The following is a 21,396-nucleotide window of genomic DNA, read 5'->3' on the forward strand; positions in this document are numbered from 1 at the left end:
GGATTTTTGTCGGTCTCGGCTTACCCCGTTCTGTCCTTTCCCCGATCGATCGCTTAATTTTCTTTCTTTTTTTTGTGTGTATCGTCTGTGCGGTGGTGTCGTCCTCCACACACAATGCGCGGCAGATGCTGTTCAGGGAGTTGGTTCGCCGTATCCTGGCTTTCTGGGTCAACCTTTTCAGCGTTTTCTCCCCCCCCCCCCCCCCCCCCCCCCCCCCCCCCCGCCCTTTCTTTTTTATGGTTTTCTATTTTATCCCACGCTTTAAACTTTCGATCCCCCCGATTGGAAGCAAGGCAGGACAAAGCGAAAAGCCCTGCCATCCTGGCAACGAGGCCTCTCGGGTTCTATAGTTCGCCCACGCGCGCGCCCCGGGAAATTGGATATAACGAGAAGTATAATGAAATCGTATAATGATAAAACGAAATTCCTTGAGCCCAGCTCGGTATGAGCGGTAAAATATATATATAACCAGGTAAACAAGACGAGTTTCTGCTTTAGGACGGAAAGGACCCTGGGCTTCTAACTCCTTTTTTGTTTTCTGGCTAACTTTTTCGCTGTTTTGTTGCGGCTTGTGCTCGCGGTCTCTATCCAATTAGTCCTCCCCCTTCTCCCCCGGCTTCGTCATTGGAAACTATAAACAAGTCACGGTAAAGGCTTCTGCCCCGTAATCAGTCTGCAAGGTCGAATTTCGGCGGTGGCGGCAGCGAAATGAGATGTAGATGGCGTTGCCTCATGATGCTCCACAGTGTTTAGCGGATTAAAAAGGAAAACCCACCGTACCCCGTTCGGCTTTTTATTCCACCTCTGGGGGGAAGGGAGGGGGGGAGGATTTATTATTGTTACCTGGAGGTGTCAGGTTACTGCGGGGCATTGAACGTCGTGAATAGCTTTTGTTCTCTTTCGAGATACAGCGCCACTATAATCCTTCGTGAATCCCGGTTAGCTGGGTAACGTTTTCATGACGTACCGTTTTTCATTTTTCTACACAATAATGGCTTTTATATGGGACTTCTTTGTGGGCCTTGCTTGCTGGTGTAGGTTGTTGTTGTTACTTTTTGTCGAGCCCGAGCGAACGTTGGTCGTACCGTAGCAAGATCATGACAGAGTGTGTCAGTGATGAAGCAAAGTAGCTGTTGGTTTGACATCATAGCGCGCGCGACCCGTAAGGGGGTATAAGCCAATGTTACATAGTAGCCTAGGCCCGCGCCTTTGACCCTAAACATAATCACGAGTGGATCTACACGCCACCTTGTAGCTTGCGTCAGCGCGCGGCGTCTGACAACGAGAGCGACCCTGGCACGCGAAACAAAGGTGGAAAAGTGCGCCGAAAGCCCGTACTCGAAGAGACGCGAGAGCGTGTCTAAGAGTTCGTGGGAAACTCCTCCCGCCCCTTTCCAATATACCAGAGCGGACGCTGGAGAGAAAGTCACCTCTTCTCCAGCGTTCTCAGACTGTGAAGGGGTGGGAGAAGCTTTCCCCGTACCCTTAAGTCGAAGTCACACAGCTCCAAACATCGTACAAATGACAGTTTGCAAACACGAATCACCACAGTATCCGTGGTTCGAATGCCGCCTGCCAGGTTTCCTCTTCGAACTTATTGCCATGCGGCATTCGAAGCACGGATCTCGCTGTGACTCGCCTTCGAACCTGTATGCAGACTGACTTTTGTATGATGTATAAGCAGTATGAACGCCGGCTTTAGCCTGTCACTGACAATAGCTACTTTGTATGAGAAGGAACGAGTGACGTATTTTGGGCTTTTTGTTTTGGTGAAGTAACGAGTGAGGGTACTTGTTAACTTCTGGAAGGGAACGTGTACAACACATGTGTCCAACCCAGTTTTCACTCACCCCAGCTGGCGCCTGACTTTGCTCCTTTGGACGACGAGAAAACGCAAGATAGACCATAAAACGATATGCACGAAGTTTTGGAAGCGGCTACTGCTTCGTAGAAACGACGCATTCTGAGTAACGGGAAAATGGGAGCGTCGCTTTCAAGCTGATGTGACGCTTTCCTTTTGAATCGCTGTAACAAGGTACGTACAGATCGCGAAAGTGTTAGCGCGAACACGACATCGGCGCCTTTTCGCATTTTATTAACAGTGGGCACACAATTTTATTCCTTATATTAGAGCCCTAGATGAGCTCTTTCTATAACAATGATATCTTCGATGAGAACCTTTCGGTTTGAAGAGAAAAACACAATACTGGCGATCGCTTGTTCGTGCCAACAGTGTCGTGCTCTGTACTTGGTTACTTTCTGAATGAGAAACGAGTGATGGTATTTAGTAACTTTATTTCAGTAACATGCAGAAGCCTGCTCGTGGCACACCCTTTGCGGAGAGCACGTCACCGTTCGACGTGCCGCTGCTAGACAGCGGACAGCGGACATATGGTAGAGTTTCAGATAGTCTCGATGCGTTGCATGCGCAAAGGCGGCGGCGGAGTATCCGCTGTCGTTATAGGAGTCATCGGGAAGATGCTAAAACTCTAGTAGTCCGATCTCACCAAACGTTCGGTGCACGCTTGAGGCCGCCCTAACTTTAGTTCGTAGAATGCAAGGGTTAGTGCCCGAGACGGCTCGTGCCGTATTGTGCTTTACGCGCGTAGTGCTCCAGTAAGGTTGTTGCAGGAGCACAATCACTAGAGTTCCCTCGATCCACTGCGGCAGCGGTGGTGTAGTCAAACTGGATTGTGAGATCGGTCTACTGTTCAAAACCTTGTCCCTCGCAACTTTTATTATTATTATTTTTTTTTTGGAGGGGGGGGGGGGGGGGGGAGGGGGGAGTAAGTTTTGGTACGTTTGGTTCGCTCAAAGCAATTATTTTTTTTTAGACTTTGTATAAACTGTTTTGATGACAAGCTGCAGATCTCTAATTCGAATAAGCTATCTCAACCAAATAAAAAAAAAAAAAATCAAAAACCGGGTGTTATAGGTAAGTTTTATAAACAGAACATTCATGCGCTAATGTCCGCCGCAACCGACCACTTCATCAAAAAAGTTTTTTTTTCAGGCATTTCTCGTTTTGTAAATCTTTTCAATCTAGAAACAATTTCGTGCGTAGACGAGCGAGCCGTTTACAAACAGGCAGTAAACACGCGCAGGAATTAATTTTTTTTCTTGAAAATCCGGTGTGTCTTTTGTGTCCAGATTGCTGCCGCTTGTGTAAGTAAAAACAGTATACCATCGTCCCAGAAAAGAAGAAACAATAACAATTGCTTTTTATGGCGGTTCCGATAGTGGGATGTTAGTCTGGCCTAAAATAGCGTCTGCTATCTCCGCTGTAGATGGATAATTTAGCCCGCGCAGCACGAGGACAACGAAGGGTCTTTATTGTGCATCACGCAGAAGCAATTACGTCCGCACGCCGTTACGATGTTTATCCGTATAGGAGCGGAGATCGAGGCCCCTGTCCGTATACTTCCTCGTTTGCTCGCGAAGTCTTGTGTAAACCGCAGCGGGGCAGTGGCACTTTGATGCAGGGAGTCCGTGGCGCCGGCGAACAGTACGTGGGGCCAGGTCACGCTGTAAACCACGTGACTTGCCTTTTTTTTTCGGGGAGGGGGGGGGGGGATACTTTTAAAACAAGATTGCACACTTTTTTTTTCTTTTTAATAGTTGTAGGTTTTTTTTTTTTTTTTTGTATTAGTACTTTAAGGTGTGAGATCTTCCATCCTCTTGTGGAAATCGAGGTGCCCTTTGGCGAGGGTCCAGCGGTTCACTTCGCGAGAATTATTTCGCAAGGAGCGCCTAAAGCCTAGGTCACGCTGTTCGTAGAAGACGGTGTGCACACACTGTCTGATGCGTGTTTCTTCCTTGTATGGCGGGGAAGGCGGGGGGGGGGGGGGGTTGAGGGAGGGACTTGACGCCTATAAGCTTCGAAGTTCGGGGGGCGTTAACTACAGGATTGTCCGTGAACGACCTCAAGTGGTCTTTAGGAAGACTCATTTGTTTCACGGTGGTTGATCATGCTTCCAGGTTATGCCCATGTTAGTCCGAATCAGACCAAGAACGCGTGTGTATTTCGTGGTTTTGCTTCTCCAAGTCCGCCCTGACTCTCTGGGGAGCGTGGCCATAAAACTGCCCTTCAGCATCCTCGGTGACATTTCCTGACGCGTACTAAGAGATGGCATACCCGGATATGTGCGAGGTTGTCTCTTCAATACACATGCGCTTCAAAACATAATGTGGGCGAAGGACAGCTGGCCCCGTCCTTGACTACTGAACAGCGCGCTTGCAAGATTCTGCGAGCTTGTGTATACAGATGAGCTTCCCTGTACGGGCTCAAAGCATCCCATTGATGACGTTGGGCTTGTCTCTCGTCAAACCAGTCCTCCGCCTTTAATATTCCATGATCGCTCTTGCGCTAAATGACGCACAAAGCCGTTTTTTTCTCGTTTTTTTTTTTTCTGTTTCTTTTATTTCCTGTTTATAAATACGCTACTTGCGGGACACCCAACTTCAGTCGTCCTACCTGCCACGAAAGGGTTGAACATGGCAGTGAACGGGCATTGCAAGCAGCCAGGAACCACCGCGCGGCCGGACTCAGTCCAGGTCTACGCTCGTTCCTGCCTCAGTGAGGTGGACGTCCCCATCGCCGGCGAGGTGACCGGAGCCTTCCCTTCGTGGCTTCGAGGCCGCCTTCTGCGCAATGGACCGGGACTGAACGCCATCGGGCCGGACCGCTACGAGCACGCCTTCGACGGCCTCGCCCTGCTCCGAGAGTTCAGTGTGGAAGGCAACGAAGTCAGCTTCCGCAATCGGTTCCTACGCAGTCAGACCTACGTGCGGAACAAGAAAGCCAACCGAATCGTGGTGTCCGAGTTCGGAACCGCGGCCTACAGGGACCCGTGCGCCGGTGTGTTCGAAAAGCTCGCCGCCACCTTTACGAGCGAGTTCACGGACAACGCGCTGGTGAACGTGACTCCCATCGGGGAGGAGTTCTACGCGATTACCGAGTCGCCCTTCGTGCACCGCATCGACCCCGCCACGCTGGAGACCTTGAGTCGACAAGACCTGAGCAGGGTGATGGCCGTCCACACGATCACGGCTCACCCGCACGTCGACCCGGACGACGGCTCCACGTACCTGGTGGGAAGCCAGATGGGAGTGCGTCCCCTGTACGTCGTGGTCCGCTTCCCGCCTCCCGCCGAGGTTCCTCCCGAGTCCAAGGCGCTCTACGAGGCGCAGATAGTCGCCACGATTCCGATGCAATCCCGACTGTACCCGAGTTACATTCACAGCTTCGGACTGACCGAGCGCTGGATCGTGGTCGTGGAACAGTCGCTCGTCTTCAGCGTGGCCAACGCGTTTCTCAGGCGAGCTCTCGGCCAAGACTTTGCCGGGGGTCTCCAGTTTGACGCCGCGAAGAAGGCCAGGTTCCACGTGGTCGACAAAAAGACGGGTAAGACGCATCCCGGTGTTTGGGAAGCCGACGCTTTCTTCGCCTTCCATCACATCAACGCGTACGAGCGCGACGGAGACATCGTGGTGGACATGTGCGTGTACGAGGATGCGTCACTGATCGCGTCCATGTCTCTCGCGGACGCCCGCACCGACAGCGTTGCTTACAAGTCGGGCGCGGCTCGGCGTTTCGTCTTGGATTTAAACGTGGGGCACCCGGTGGTAATCCGCCCGCAGAGTCTCTCTGGAGACGAGCTCCGTGCAGACATGCCCAGGATCAACTACGGGCGCTTCAACGGGAAACCGTATCGGTTCGTGTATCTTGTGGGTCACTTGGACGGCAAACCGAACGAGACCTTTCTGTCTAAGCTGGACGTGGAGTCTGGAAACTGGGTGCGCTGGGAGAGACCCGGCTGGGTGCCCTCGGAGCCCGTATTCGTCCCGAGACCAGGAGCGACCGACGAGGACGACGGCGTCGTTCTGACTTCGCTCCTGGACAGCGCGGACGAGAAGAAAGTATCTCTGGTGGCCTTGGACGCTCGCAGCTTCGAAGAGATCGCCAGCGCCGAGTTCGAGACACCCTCGGCGAATCCTGGAGACTTTCACGGATGGTTTGCGTCCGAAGGTTGATCGAGCGTAGGTGACGAGCTTCTTTTGGTCGTATGTTAGTACTGCTGTGAGCGATGACATTAGGGGAACAATGATGAACCGTGGCATTAGGTCCCGTTCTGTGTACTACAGCATCTTGTAGACTTCAAAGCGGGGGGACTTCATAGACAGCCATGCTGTTCACGATCAAGGGAGCGTTTGCCCGTTCTAGATGTGGGCACTGGTTGTGCTGCGCAGAAAACAGATTCGCCTGGAGTGACGCTACTGCGCATGCGTTTTTGCCGACAACTGCGCCACCGTAGCTGTGTGATGTCAGAGCCTCTTGTTGGTGTATTGGGCCGTTGGGTGCGGGAAGGGGGGGGGGGGGGGGGGTGGCTTCATGATGGGGTTCGTAAATGTCCCAATTCTATGTTCTAAGGAGGACACCGGCTTGTAACTAAAATGAAATCATGTATTGTACATCTGCATATGTAGACGGAGGACAAAAAGCCAGTCTTTGTTGACTGGCGAAGTCCGGTACCCGAGGGCTTAGTTGATGGCAACGGAGACACAGAAGTAAACTGATTGGAAAATTTCGAAATTCAAGCCGACGTTTAGGCATAAAAAATGTATTATGAAAATCCTATGATCTATAGAGTAGTTTTATACTTACTCGTCGTTCTTTTCGAAATCCAAGAAGTACAGGAAAGTATTTTTCAAACTTGGATTCTTACAGTACCCTCAGACGAACGTTCGTGAGAGCAGCGATTCTCAAGTGGGGGCTTTAAATATTTATGGTCACGGTCATGGGATACAGCTGCTCAGGAAACTTCATACGGTTTAACGATAAAACTCGCATATATGTCAAAGCTAAAATATATTGTATCTATCAGAAACTTTTTTTTTTTGTCTGTAAGGTCTGCGAGGTTGTAATGAGAGCTGGACATTGGCCATTCTAATAAAAATTGGCTCATTGCCCTGCTGTGTTGACGTCGTGAAATGTCGGCTTCAAATGGGTCTTCGGTGTTTGAAAAGGGAGCAAGATAGAGGTTCTCAATTTCTGCTGGGTCTTGCAATGCTCACCAGAAATATTTCGAGCCCCCCTTCGGTCGCGACGAAAGTTGGCAGGTGGGCTCCCATAGACCTAATTAGGGCATGTAAATGTTAGTCAGGTTTACTGAACATCTTGATTATTCGGAATATGAACCTGGAACCTCACATCCTTTATCAATCACAACATGTATATTCGCAGGGGCAGTGATGTGATTGCTGCGCCAATTGCGCCAAACTGCGCCAAGAGGCTAACCCTGCTACATCCTGCTACATTTTGCCAAAATATGGCTAATCTGCGCCCAGCCTGCGCCAAAGGACCAAAGTCGGTCGCCTTTCAAAACCGAAACTAAACTGAGTACCGTAATTGAGCATGCGTGAGCTAGGTGGCGCAAGCGACCGCCCGACAGTAAGTGTGCTGCATCAATCGTCCATCCGGTCTCGCATGGTTTTTCCCGCCGTTCCTCATTTCGCGCTCTCGTGGGTCTCGTCTTGCATCCTCTTGAAAATATTTTAACGATAGATGCAAGCGTATATGGACGCCCCGACGCTAGCTTGCCGGGTACCAGCCATGCCGTCATGTTGTAAAACGAAACCACGTTTTTGCGCATTGGGAGTTACTTGTGATCTGAAGCACTCGCTTCTGAAAGAAACGGCCGTGGCAAAACTATTTTTGGTCCCTGCCTACCAGTCACCGTGGTTATGACGTCGGGTGTTCCCGTCCACACAGTGCGGCAGATATGGCGCTTTCTAAAATGAAACGTAAGGACCACTGCAGGGTAATCAGCAATCCTGTCCTTGTTTAAATTAAACGCTACTACAAAAATCCCTCCAGCTCAAAGACTGTTGTGTCGACGTACTGTTTACCTAGGTTTCTCTCGGTGGGATTTCTTTTGAGAGGGACCCCGGTACGTGAAAAGTCTGTTGCAAAAGAGTTTAAGGAAGCAAAAAAAAAAAAAAAAAAAAAAAGGCAATGTCTGCACGCTGAACCCGCACAGCGCGCTCGCTTATTTTGAGTTAAGTTGTTGCACAAAGCGCTCCGAGGAATTTTTGACCCTGACTCGCGATGTCTTGCATTGATGCGCTCAGGTTCTTTTTTTTTTTTTTTTTTTTAGCTTTATTGTCCTTGTTTTGTTTGCGATTTTTAACGTTTTAAATTAGCTTGTGCCTCGCATACTGGCCTGGCAAACACGCGCCGCTGGACTGTTTTTTTTTTTTTTTTTTATGCTGGATTGTTGCATTTTGCCTACAATTTTGGGGACCAGATGTCGTCGGAGCGGAGTGGTAGAGTTTCGGTTTCGATCGAACAGCCATATCTCCGCTCGCATAACGAAGCGCGTGCAACTGCAAGCTGCCGAAGTTGCCCTCACGTTCATGCGAACATGATTGCACGACAGAGGTACCAGCCGGGACGCTTGCAATCCATTGCTTTACCTTTGCTTGCTTCTTACGAAAATCTAGCATGTCGGGAACCAGTAAAACAGTGGGGGACGTTTTGGAATTGCTCGGCAACGCCTACAGCACTGTACACTTGTAGGATGTCTCAACGTCTCTTTGGAGACTTTGAAAGTGGACATTCATTACTTGCCGAAAGCTACGCGAGGCTTGCAGCAGCCTTGCAGAAAGTTTCAACAAGCAAAAGGAAAAGCACCCACCAGTCGTACTGCATCTTCTTCATGTGTACAGTTTCGTATTGTATTGCAGTAGTTACGTCTTTCATCAGTTGGTTACTGCTTCAATTTATTATATTATATAACTAGTGAAGTTTATGCTTTCATGTTTACTGCTAAGCTGGTCATTCTGAAATACATTTAATATGTGCAATTTGGTTCTTATTTATCTATAGCGGGTACATATATGTATGCCATTTAAGTGAAGCATTGCAAAATATATTGTGTCATTGGCATTTCAGTTGCATTTTGAAAGACTCCCAGGTCGTCTAACTTGACCATAATTTGTTTATTGTGGCGAGCAAAGTGCCCTTCCTTTGTCCAACACTTAAAACAAATATTTTTTTTTTTTATAAAAAAATCTGCTCCAAAAGATACTTTTTGCTGCTCCAAAAGCCACTTTTGCTGCTCCAAAACACTGTTTTGGCTGCTCCAAAGGCCACTTTTGCTGCTCCAAAACACTGTTATGGCTGCTCCAAAAGGTGCTCCAAAACGGCTTAGGCCAATCACATCACTGCAGGGGCAACGCCTCTTTGTGGATGAGTGTGTCAGACCGAGAGCTGCCGGAGACCCGTCAGACTGTTCTGCAGCTTATTTTTTCGAGCTTCGAGCTATTCATACAAAAAACAAAATCTGAACATTTTTTTATTTTTTATTTTTATCAACGAGGCAGCTTAGGAGCCAGTGACGAGCGCCTTGCTCGGCTGTTGGTACGGCTGCTGCAGCTCTAGTCGGTGGGATCTTGGTCGTTGCTTCCGGAATCCGTGGATCAAGAGGCCTTCACCAATAATTGTAATTTCCAGTACGTTTTCTTTTTTTTTCTCCTGCTTGGAGTTGGGAAGCACGTGAAGAGCCCGCTGGAGTGTACTCGTTGGTCTCCATGGCAAAGTACCCGAGCGGTGCTGGCGGCCATGACCCATCGCGTACGATTCCATCGTAACCTACCTTTTTTTTTTTTTTTTTTTTTTTTTTTTTAGATTTTGTCGTACGCACGTTTTGCGTCATGGCAAAAGCAAAATATACTTATCAGACGCATTCTGCTGCTACGCGTTAAATGCCATGACCAAAGCAAAGTGAAGAAAATACCTTGCCGCGTCAAGTGATACTGTTCTCCTACGTCACCATTGAATGATCGCAGCTCGGTCCCGTTCGGGGCTAATAGTGCGCTGCGGTATGGTTTGTAAACAAGGCCGCACAGAAACGTTTCTTCGTTAAATGATTGCGGTACCACGTAACTTGTCTCGGTTAGCTGACTTCTCATTCGCGTTCGAAATTTAGCAGTCGTGCAAACTCGTCGTGCGATGTACTGATCAGTGGATGTCTGAAAACGCGGTGGAATAATCGGAGTATGCGTCACGATCGTTTTTAGGGGCCAGACGATGTTTTCGAAACTCTTCGGCTAAATTTAGACGCAGCCTGTGGTTAACAAACGACGAGTCTGTACTAGAGATGTAAAATTTCGTGAAATATTGAATGGCCCGAAAAAGAAAAAACTTTTTTTTTCATGTTTTTTTTAGGAAAAATTGGCAATTTTGAAAAAAGAAATTGAGATTGCTGCGTGGACACATTTATTACATCAACACAATATGATAACGCAGGACCATTTGGGAAGTTTCAATATCTGAAATAGTTCAAATTAAGTTGGATGTAATATCAACAGCTTACCAAGCAGAAATACCATATTTTGGTAAGACTAAACAGCGTTGCATATGTCCCCGAGCACTTGCTATTCCGAGTCGCAATCGCTGGATAGGGGAACACTCGCGTTCACGTCGGTCGAAGATTTTTTTCAGGTTCAGATTCGAGTGCACATTCACAAGTTTTTTCACGCGTTCACCTGCAAGCCGGTTGCGCAGTTTTGTGTGTACATTCCCAAACTGAGACCAGTTTCGTTCACACGTTGCAGGCGATGGGGGAATCTGTAAAAGCCGACATGCCAGGGGTGTCAATGGCTGGTTAGTGTAGAGTCCTTGCCACCAGGTGGATGCTTCCACGTGCTTCGCAGACTCCCAAAGTGCTGCCCTGGACCAAATCCCTGTAGGCGCCCTATATTCTGCGAGGTTAGAGAGCAGCTTCCCGATGTCAAGCGAAAGGTGCTCAGCCTGCTTGGAGATCCAGTCAAATGTGTCTGCAAACTGTGCGTCATCAAGGTTCCTCCCCCTATATCTTGCATCCAGCAATTTAGCAGCGACTTGAATGGGTCGCAAGCAAAACTCGCCGCGCCTGCTCAGGATCTCTTTTGCGCGAGCCTTCTCCTGGTCTGTTAAAGTGCTGGTCGCGAGCTTCGTGATTACTTCGGTTTTCATGGAATGGAGAACTTCCGGAACGTCCGACAGCAAAGCCTAGTCCGACTCCAATTCTGTAATGGCTGAGGAAATGGGTGTCACCAGTTCCAAACAGCTGCTCAAGGGTTTCCAGAATCCGTCCTCGTCCAAGACGGCTTGCCGCACCGATTTGTTTACTTTCAGATCTTCCAAGATCACGGTCTCTTGCAGAGCTTCTTTGTTCCTGAGCAAACTTTGAAGTAAGAGGGTAACGCCGCCCCATCTTGTCTTGCTGGGCAGCTTGAGGGTCGTGAAACTTCCTTTGCCATCCCTGGACTCTTGCTTTTGTTGGAACGTGGCAGCAACTACGTGAGTCTGCTTCACATACTTGATCACTTCTCTGGATGTCTGATGAACCTTCTCCAAGGTTTTTAGCCTCATGAGATCATTCAGGAGCAGATTCAGCTCGTAAGCAGCACATCCGATCGTTGCGATGTGGGGAAATTTGCATGTAACCATTTGACATGCCGCTTGCATGTTGCTAGCGTTGTCCGTGACCAGTGCCACTACCCTTTCACTTTCGAGGGCATCAATGACATCACATATTTCGCCGCTGATATAAGACGCAGTGTGCCGGATTGTGCCTGTTTCGATTGACCTGTAGGACACTGGCTGCGGCGTAGCTACGACAAAGTTTAGGACCGATTCCCCTCGAATGTTGGTCCACCCATCAGTCAGCAGTGTGAGGGACGTAGCGTCTTTCAAAGTTTCCTCCACATGACTTTTCACGCGCTCATACTCTGCGTCAAGTAGAGGCCCGCTCAGTAGGTATCGGCTAGGCGGTGTGTACGATGGTCGAAGCATCTCGAAGGCCGCTTGCCAATGCTCGTTTTCTGCTAAGAAAAATGGCGTGTTGGCTGAGTACATCGCCCTAGCCAAAGCTGCGTCAATTTGGCTTTGAAGCGCAGGGGTTATTTTGTCAACAAACGAAGAAATACTCGCGCATTTTTTTGACGACGTAGATTCCGCTGCGCGTCGGCTAGCCTCGGACTCACTTGATGTGTGCACTGCTGAGCTCCCAGGGGGAGTTTTTCCATGTTCTTTTGCACACGCCTCCTTGACGTCTTGAGGACACTTCTTGCACGACAGCAGATGCCTTGTAAGGCGTGTAGCATTCGGAAATCCGCGGGGCACTTGGCAGTACTTACATGCTGCTTGTTTTTTTTCCCGCGTTCGACGTTTGTAAGACTGTATAGTGCTTCCAAAACGCTAGACTGCGGACGAACCATGTTGTGAAACTCTTCACGTTGCGCGTTCTCCGAATAGATACACGTTGGTTGAGATAGTTTAGATCAACGCCATATGAAAATGGCGATGGCGATTGCTGACCGCGATTTCATTGAAGTACGCTTTGTATTCGCAAAACAAAACCGAAACCCGAACTGCACAAAATGTGATATTGTGAGAACATAATTGTGAATGGAAATTTTGATATCTTTTACGTGTCCAGCCTTCTGATGTAACAACAACAACAAAAAAAATTCTCCTACAATTTTTTACGGTTCCGTGTGATGGTTTGTAGTAATAAATATAGGTCATAATTGGTTGCAGCAGACAATTTCCACAACGTAAGGTGTTTGAAAGTGTTGAAGCGCGCGTGAAACACATCATCAAAATCGCCGAAAATTTACCACTTCGACGAAACGAAATATATAAATGCCATTTCAAAGAGTTACAGAGCTTGTGCATTTGAGTAAAGTGGAGATTTGGGCCAGTTGGTTCATTGCAAGCAAAAAGCGCCAAAAAAATACAGGGACACAGACGAAGGGAAACAGGACAAGGCGCACTCTCAACTGATGTTTATTGAAAATTCACACGTTATAGAGCCACACACACACACAAAAAAAAAAAAAAAAAATTTACTTTATCTACTTAGCCCGCGTTTCAAAAATTCAAACTCATTTGTAGATAAAGATAGGGACGTGTCACTTATACAATTCTTGTCCCTGGTCCTAATTTCAAACGCCTCGTGTAATTCCCGTGACACTTTATCTTTGCACCTAGCAAAAAGCTTGGTGTCATTGAAGGCCGGGGTGCACGAGCATCTATTGCAATGAATTGCAAGGTGCCCCGAAGGCGTCGTTCTTGTAGAGGCAGCGTGCTCTCGGGTGCGATCATTAACGCACCTGCCCGTCTGGCCCACGTATATGTCATCCCACACGTCATGGGGATTTCATAGACGACGCCAGTGGCGCATTCGACATACTTATTTCGATGTTTGGTAGTGCAGGGATCTAACGATGGCTGTGGTGAATTGATCAGGCGACAAAGTCGCGCCATCTTATTGGGCGCTGAAAAAACTACCGGCACATTGTAGCACTAGGCTACCTTTTTCAGGTTCTGCGTGACATTGTGCGTATATGGAATGACAACAGGCCTCGTGGTCGGTCTATCGCTGTTTGATTTCTGATTACCTTTAATATTTTTGATTAAGCTTTCTGCCACTTCAACCAAAGCTCTCAACGGAAAACCAGCCGTCTGCAGGCGTTTTATCTGACCCTCGAAGCTGCCTTGCGCACTGTGCAAATACGACTTTCTGAGGGAAGCCCCCAGGCACGAACTGGCTATGCCCCTTTTCACTACCTTCGAGTGGGCGGAATCAAAAGGAAGGATGCCCTTCCTAGTTCGAGGCGCGTACTTCCAACAAACATGGTCCCCAAAAAACGACAGCTCGAGGTCCAAGAATTGCAGTTTGCTTTTTTTTTTTTTTTTCTCTTCTTTTTTGAAAATGACAACTTTAATTATTGTCTGCTATTTATTTGAGTCTCATTACTGTTTTCCTAAAATAAAACCAAAAGTAGGGCTGCTCGAAATAGTGTTACTGTGAGCAAAAGTGTGACTGAAAATTTTGAAGTTTTTTTTCGACTTTTGGTTCTTTAAAAAAAAACACAAACACACCGTTTTTTTCTCGAATTTTTCCGTTTTTTTTTTTTTTCAACACCTTTACATCTCTAGTCGTCACAAGAGGACAACAACACGGCGAGTTTGGAACCTCGTTCAAGTTCTCTAATCTGGACACGTCGACGAGGAACCCGGCGGCAGTGATTGGCCGGCGCCGCGCTTGACCTTCCACGGTGGTCGAATTTCTCGTCGACTGTTTCGCAAGTGTCCAGATTAGAGCCTCTTGTCGCTATCGGTTAATGGGATATCAAGGCTCCTTTGAGACTTCTCGTGATCTGAGCAATGTCGCTTCATTGTTCTCGATTCAAGGAACTTTATCGTACCCCGCTCCTGCAGCTCGCCAGTACCACTCCTATTGGCTTTGAAGACGACGCACGCTCTGTTGTCTCCTTCGTGTTCCCCCTCCTTTTCCAAGGACTTGGGCGGCGTACGCTCGAACGACGTCGCTCGCAGCACCCGACTCAGAACGTTAGCAGCGATGGAAGGTGACGCAGACCGGACCGTTGCGAAGGACTCGTCGTGGCTCTTCACTGACCTGTGTGGTCGCTCCTGCCTCGAGGAGGTGGAGGAGCCCCTGCGCGGTCGGGTGACGGGCGTCTTCCCCTCCTGGCTCCGCGGCCGCCTTCTGCGCAACGGGCCGGGTCTCAACTTCGTCGGTCCGGACCGCTACCAGCACGCCTTCGACGGCCTGTCGCTGCTCCGGCAGTTCAGCGTGGACAGCGGGGAGGTCAGCTACCGGAACCGGTTCCTGCGCAGTCAGGCCTACGTGCGCAACCGGAAAGCCAACCGCATCGTGGTGGCCGAGTTCGGAACGGCCGCTCATCCGGACCCCTGCGCCGGCGTCTTTGAGAGGCTGGCCTCCGTGTTCACACCCACCATGACCGACAACGCGGTGGTGAGCGTGATGCCGATTGGAGACGAGTTCTACGCCATGACGGAGACCCCCTACGTACACCGAGTCGACCCTGCAACTCTGGGGACGCTGAGCCGCGAAGACCTGAGAAAACTGGTAGCCGTCCACACGATTACGGCCCATCCCCACGTCGATCCTGAGGACGGCTCCACCTTCAACGTCGGGACGCAGATGGGGTCGCGTCCGGCCTTCGTTCTGATTCGGTTCCCGCCTTCTGTCGAGTGCCCAGACGGCTCCACGTCGTTGCGCGAGGGAAAGGTGGTGGGCAGGATCCCGATGCAGTCCCGCTTCTTCCCGAGTTACATCCACAGCTTCGCCATGACCGAGAACTGGTTAGTCGTCCTGGAGCAGTCCCTCGTCCTCAGCGTTCCCAAGCTCCTCCTAGCGACGGTGGTCGGTTCGAGCTACGGGGACACCCTGTCGTTCGATCCCAGCAAGAAGACCAGATTCCACGTGATGGACAAGAGGACCGGCGAATTGTTCCCGGTCGTCTTCGAAGCGGCTTCCTTCTTCACGTTTCACCACGTGAATGCCTACGAGCGGGACCGGGAGATTGTCGTGGACCTCTGCGCGTTCCACGACGACGCGGTGATCCGAAACTTGCGTTTTGCCCATTCCAGGCCTAAGAAGAACGACGAGTTAGCCAGCGTCCATCATTTTGTGCTGCCGCTGGACCCGACTATGAAGTCTCCGGCGCTTGTGCAATCGCGCGTCTTGTCCTTGGAACTCGATGGACTCGCGCTCCGCGCCGACCTGCCCAGGATCAACGACCGCTTCAACGGGAAGCCTTATCGGTTCGCGTACTTCATCGGTCATCCGGACGGACTCCCGGAAGAGTGGTTCGTGACCAAGTTGAACGTGGAGTCTGGGCGCTGGGTACAGTGGAAGAGGCCCGGCTTTTTGCCTTCGGAGCCCGTGTTCGTCCCGCGGCCTGGCGCGACCGACGAGGACGACGGCGTCGTCGTCTTTTCGCTGCTGGACGCCAAGGACGAAAAAAAGCTGTCGTTCGTGGCCTTGGACGCCCGGAACTTCGAGGAAATTGCCAGAGCCGAGTTCGAGACGCCCTCGGCGAACCCAGCCGATTTTCATGGCTGGTTCGTCTCGGAATGATGTGACGGCGGTATATGCTGATTCTTCCTCTGAAGGCAAACTGCCTGGGTGGGATCAGAAAAGAATCCACGGAGCGTACGCCTTTCAGTATATGCGAAGTACATCGGGTTCGAATGAAATGCGAACAGTGAATCCTGTGACCGTCGACAGATGCTGCGCCTCCTGGAGTCATCTGAAAGCTGATTAAACTGCGGGGAGGAGAGTAAAGCGCTGCGAAAGTGTGCGTCCTATACTCCGATATGTTTGAACCTCGGCCAGCACAGCCGAAGCTTCCACGCTGCGCCCGTGTTGCGCTGCAAGTTCCGTCATTCTTCGCATTTCATTCGAACCCGATAGTGTACGTACGTGTCTGCACCTTCTGATCTAAACGGCTTCGACGGCGCGGGTTACCGCAGTTCAGGACTCGCATTCGATGCATAGAAAAATATAATTTATTTTTCTCCAGGTATTTCCGCTCTCTCCCCTATCCACGTGCAAGAGGAGAGTTAGGTGATTAGAGGCAAGGGGTTAATAGGTCCGGCGGGCGTGTTACACTCCCACCGCACTGTCAGCTTGGGGGTGAACGCAGTATCTAAAGCATTAGCGTCAAGTGGGACTGGAAACGCGAGTCTGGCTCTCGTGCTGGTAGGGGAACCAGAAAGTGGACAGCATATGTCGAAATCAACTTAGTCGGAACATACTCGCGGGTTTGCTGATTTATGACCTAAATCAACTGCAGCAAACTGAAAATGCGAAAAAGCAAATGATAATGGTTGCATATGGATCTTTAGTTGCTAGATAGCGAGAAGTTTGTCTACTTTGAAATTGCTTCTGGGTGTTTCCGCCATAGAAGGGAGCTGTGGCCGGTCCAGTGTGACGCTGACCTGGGTTACGTAGCGTGCATCGCGTTGTTGTCATTACGCGACGGCTTGTCGCTACGACGCCCATCAAAGTATGGAAATCTGATGTTCTTCTATGGAGACTCCCTTCGTTTGAATTAATCGTAGTCTGGTAAAAATCTGTCTTTATTATATTACCTACGCAATATTTCGTTTTTTACCTTCTTTGGTTTTCAGAAACGGGCGTTACGTATTGAAGGCGTGGTGTTCGGTTTAGTAATTAAAGGGATTGTCCGGTCGAAACCGGAAGTACTTAAGTTCTTGCGCTCGTTCCGTCGAGGGAGCCTTCATATAGACAAACGTCATTTTTATTTTGATATATGATCTCCCGTTATTAATTAAACCTTTCATGATCCTACGTACGAAACTGCACCCAGAATTTCGCGAGTGTCAATGGCTGACATCCGTAGGTGCTGCGTGACGTCACAAAACGCAAAGGTTTGTCGGATGTTTGGGATAACAAGCGTTGGTCGATGGATGTCTTGTATTTTGTTTCGAATTATATAGTCTCCTAGGCAGTACCCTACTGAAATACGGTTCTTTTAATGCAGTTCCCAAGCACGTGCAGAAAAAGGCACGCCTTTTAGCAGGATATTACTCGCAGACAGCCATAAGCTTCGAGGAAACGTATGCCGTTTCGCGCAAACGTAACTGCGACGGACGCCGATCCAACTAGGGGCGCTTGCAAAGCAAAGGATGCAGTTTTCGCCTCTGAAGCGGCACTTAGGTACACGAAGCGGCATCTGGGTACACATTTCGGCGGATCCACTGGATCGGTGATGAGGCTGAGGGTCATTCCCTCAGAGGCGACGTCCGCGGGTCGAAGGCAAACGGCGAACCGTTCAAATGCATGTCGTCACTTGACTTGGACGAGTTTGGTGAATCATAGCTACGCTCCATTTTCACACGCGGGTCAAACAGATATCGGGCTGCACGCGTGCTGAATACAACTTCTGGTATCATTTTGAGATGGCCAAACTGTTGGTTTCGGTTTCGCTGCATAATCAAGGTCTGTTCGATTCGGCCAGGAAGTTCTGAACTATAGTCGGTTAGAAGTCAAGAAGGTAGCGGCAAATGCCCCTCAAGGGGAATCTTTGCATTTCGACGATAGGTTCGCAGCATCAGGATCATTTTGCGTCGGGGGAGTCACTGGCGGCAGCGCGCGGTCGGTATGCCGGTCACCTCGAAGACGAAGGCCTGACGATAGCGTCTTGGCCAAGACAATTATCGACCGTAACTTTGGCGTGAAACTAAAACGAGAATCGGCAAAAAAAAAAAAAAAAAAAAAAAAATGCCGATTCTCGGTGTTTTTCCCAGGCCCGTTAGTGGGCGTCCACAGATACCAGCGGACAAGGCATGCAGTATTATGCTCAGCTACGGCGACATGCAAGTGCCAACGCACTAAATCCCAGACCTCTGCAATGTATCGGAGTCGTCAATATGCATCCAAGAGCAACTGAAGGCGGAGACCATCAAGAAGGCAATACCTTTCCCGTGTCTGTAAGTAAGAATATCAACACTGTGGATCCCCGCATAGCATCAAAATGAAACAATTTACATGAGCCAATATTTCGACACTCACCACAGGGAGCCAAATCTACGCGAGCAGGTGCCTAAAACGCTTTTAGAATATCATAATCAAGCAAATTCCTACCCTCGGTTATGATCTCAATTCCGCGTCCACCGCGGGTACGTTATTTTATAAATGAAAGGAAATGCAACCTCCGTATCGGCGTTATTGTTAAACATCGCAGACATTTGAGCAATCGCTGTGAAAAATGGCACCGCGAGCAGAGACGGACGAGGAGTTCTGCTATCGCCGTCTGCTCTTGTCGTCTGCTTCTGCACGGACGCTGAACCGAGTCCAGAGCCGGTGCAAGATTTTGAGGAACTGGGTCTGAACTCGTTCAGAACTGGGATGAATCGAACGCGCCAGTGCAGCGGTCGTGCAACCTCCGGTTGAATTGAATTCACCAGTTCCTGCACTGCCGAACTAGGTCAGCTAGTTCATGCGAATCGAACAGACCTATATTGACTGATCCGATTTGGGCGAAGAGTGGGTGGACGTAGTTTAATATCGTTGGCACAGCATCACACCTCAGCTTACAAGCCTTCTGTCCGCTGAGAGCTCAGCTCGTAGCTTTCTTCTGTGAGATGATTGCTGCATAAGCAGCATATCTAGCTGGACGGGAACCCAGTCCCTACGCACGACGGCGATCCACTTTGCTCGTCACTGCACGTCTCGCGGAAAAGTGTGGAACGTCATGTCTTGGCTCGCATGTGCTGCCCGGTGGTTGTGGCAACCAACCGCGCAACACAAATCTCACGCAGCCACGAAACAAGTCGCGCACAACAACAAAAACGAAGCACGCTCTGGCGTTTACTCGCAGGCAAACAACGAGACAAAAATGCTCGCTTTGTGTTTTGTGACGTCAGAGCTTCAATGTTGCCTACGAAAGCAGCGTTTACGCTAGAATGCGATTGGAGCAGTATAAATTCAATTACTCACGCAGAGGGGCATATAAAATTCGGATATTGCACGTACGATGCTTCTCAAGGCAATAACAATGATATTCAATTGTTTTCTCGAATACAAAATTTGACCGGACAATCCCTTTAAGAACAAACATAAAAACAGCATCCAAGGAACTTTGGACTTTCGGTTATAGTTTCCTCATTTCGTTTCTCGATAGAGTCGGAAAGAAGGGGTGAAGGTAACAAACTCCAAACCCACACTATTCCTCAAATATACTGTATTGGTGCGAGCCGGCTGGGAGTGCATTACCTTTACCTAAAATACTTACTTAAAAACGCAAGAATAAAAACATTAAACACGTGCACGGACGATCACACTCTTTCAATTGTCAACGCTGTCAGCTGTGATGAAAACGTCGTTGCCGATTGTAAGAGTGTGGTGGTCCATGTACGTCTTTAACGCTTTCATTCTTTCGTCTTAAAAAAAAAAAGAAAAAGGGGGGGGGGGGGGTGCAGCGATTTCAAGATTAAAATAATTTGCATCTCGTCATTTTTACGTTGTTTGTCGTGTCCCGGAGGATAGAGAAAACATCTCCTTCATTCAAAAATGTCGCGATTCCTCTGCATAATCGCAAAGCAAAAGTCGAGCTCTTTCCCCCACCAGCAGCCCCAAGTGGCGGCCAAAGGAACTACGGCGAAAAGATAACGTGACCTTGCTCGGCTCTAAGCTGCAGGATAACGCCCGCTAAAGTCAGCAGAGAGAGGGAGAAGAAGCGTCCTCCGAGAGAGCATACGGGAAGCTACACGGCACCCTGAATGACGTCACTAGGAGGGGGACCTGGTGTGGTCCTGAAGACAGTGGGAGTGAGTTGAGGGGTGCCAGAAATGCCAATATTTTTTACACAACTAGGACAAGCAGGCGAAATATGTTTCCTGTTCTTTATTTTAGAATGGTCAGAAGGCAACTTCCACAAATGTTTGACCGAAGTCCGGAAATCATTGTACCTCCCCTTTAAGTATTCATTATAACAATGTGCTCGAATTAACTAACTCCACCTAAAAACAGGCAAAAAAAAAAACAAAAACAAAAAAAAAACAAAGACACAGGCGTAAACAAGCGAGTTGACTAGTAGAAGCCGGTTTCCCGGTGGAACGGCTGGTCTCCGCCTTTCAACAGCTCGTCGTCAGCACCTATTCAACCCGGCGCTGTCGAATCACTTGGAACAGGATCGCGGGTGAAACGTTAAACCACGACACCTCCCGTCGTATCAGATATATCCCCTCACGGAAGGAAAAATGGCCAAAACATACCGCATTTAAAAAAAAAAGTATATAAATAATTAAATGAGAGAGAGAGAGAGAGAAAAAAAAGAAGCCTCTCATCTGCATCAGTAACTTTGCCAAAGCGCGACCTGGGATTTCATAACATTAGGCGAAACAAAATAAAACAAAACAAAAAAAGATTTAAGGTTTTTTTTTACCTCTTTCTTTTTACTACTTTTCTTTATTTTGTTTTACAGTAAATCCGATCGCAGCTGACTTCACTATCCGATGGAGCCAGTCCATCACAGATAGAGACAGAGAGTGTTTTTATTCTCCCTAATTGAGGTAACCTTACATGATGGGGCAGTATCTACGCGCCCGCGGTCCTGCTCCCCAGTGGCTGAGACGCGCAACACACGTGCCCCCTACTTCCCTCCATTCTACAAGGGAGGCGAGGAGGTGGCTTCGCGCCGCGACCACCGGGGAGCAGGGTCGCGGGCGCAAAGATGCGCTCAGATAGGAAACCGAAATTTAGAAACGCGTCCAAATGAAGCGTTTTTAGAGAAAGCGGTAAAATGCTGCCCTGGCGTTATATCCTGCTAAAAATAGTTGATTTGGTGGTTTTCGATGGTGCTTAGCAAGTTTCTAATTGGAACAATCTGTGTGTTCACTAATTAAAAAAGTTAATTAACGATTTTTAATTAATTAGCCGGCTTATCTGGAAGATTAGCCACCTACATAATGTCCGCTTGGCCGTATAACCCACCTGCACAGACCGCATTAGTGTAGCTTTCACGTTTCTTTTTTTTAACAAATGTGCA

At 49.0% G+C, this 21,396-nt stretch overlaps 2 protein-coding genes across 2 annotated transcripts in view; both read left to right on the forward strand.

Moving 5' to 3' along the window:
* Positions 1 to 21,396, forward strand: part of LOC8027741 (neural cell adhesion molecule 1) — a 534,141-nt gene that overhangs the window by 22,619 nt on the left and 490,126 nt on the right. The gene's annotated exons all lie outside the window — the stretch shown is intronic.
* Positions 14,259 to 18,123, forward strand: LOC115322169 (beta,beta-carotene 15,15'-dioxygenase). The gene has a single exon (XM_040223694.3). The coding sequence runs from the start codon at positions 14,415 to 14,417 to the stop codon at positions 15,957 to 15,959; it is 1,545 nt and encodes a 514-aa protein (XP_040079628.2). The 5' UTR covers positions 14,259 to 14,414; the 3' UTR covers positions 15,960 to 18,123.

Source organism: Ixodes scapularis, unplaced genomic scaffold, assembly GCF_016920785.2.
Source record: "Ixodes scapularis isolate PalLabHiFi unplaced genomic scaffold, ASM1692078v2 PGA_scaffold0__279_contigs__length_252992795, whole genome shotgun sequence".
NCBI classification, from domain to species: Eukaryota; Metazoa; Arthropoda; class Arachnida; order Ixodida; family Ixodidae; genus Ixodes; species Ixodes scapularis.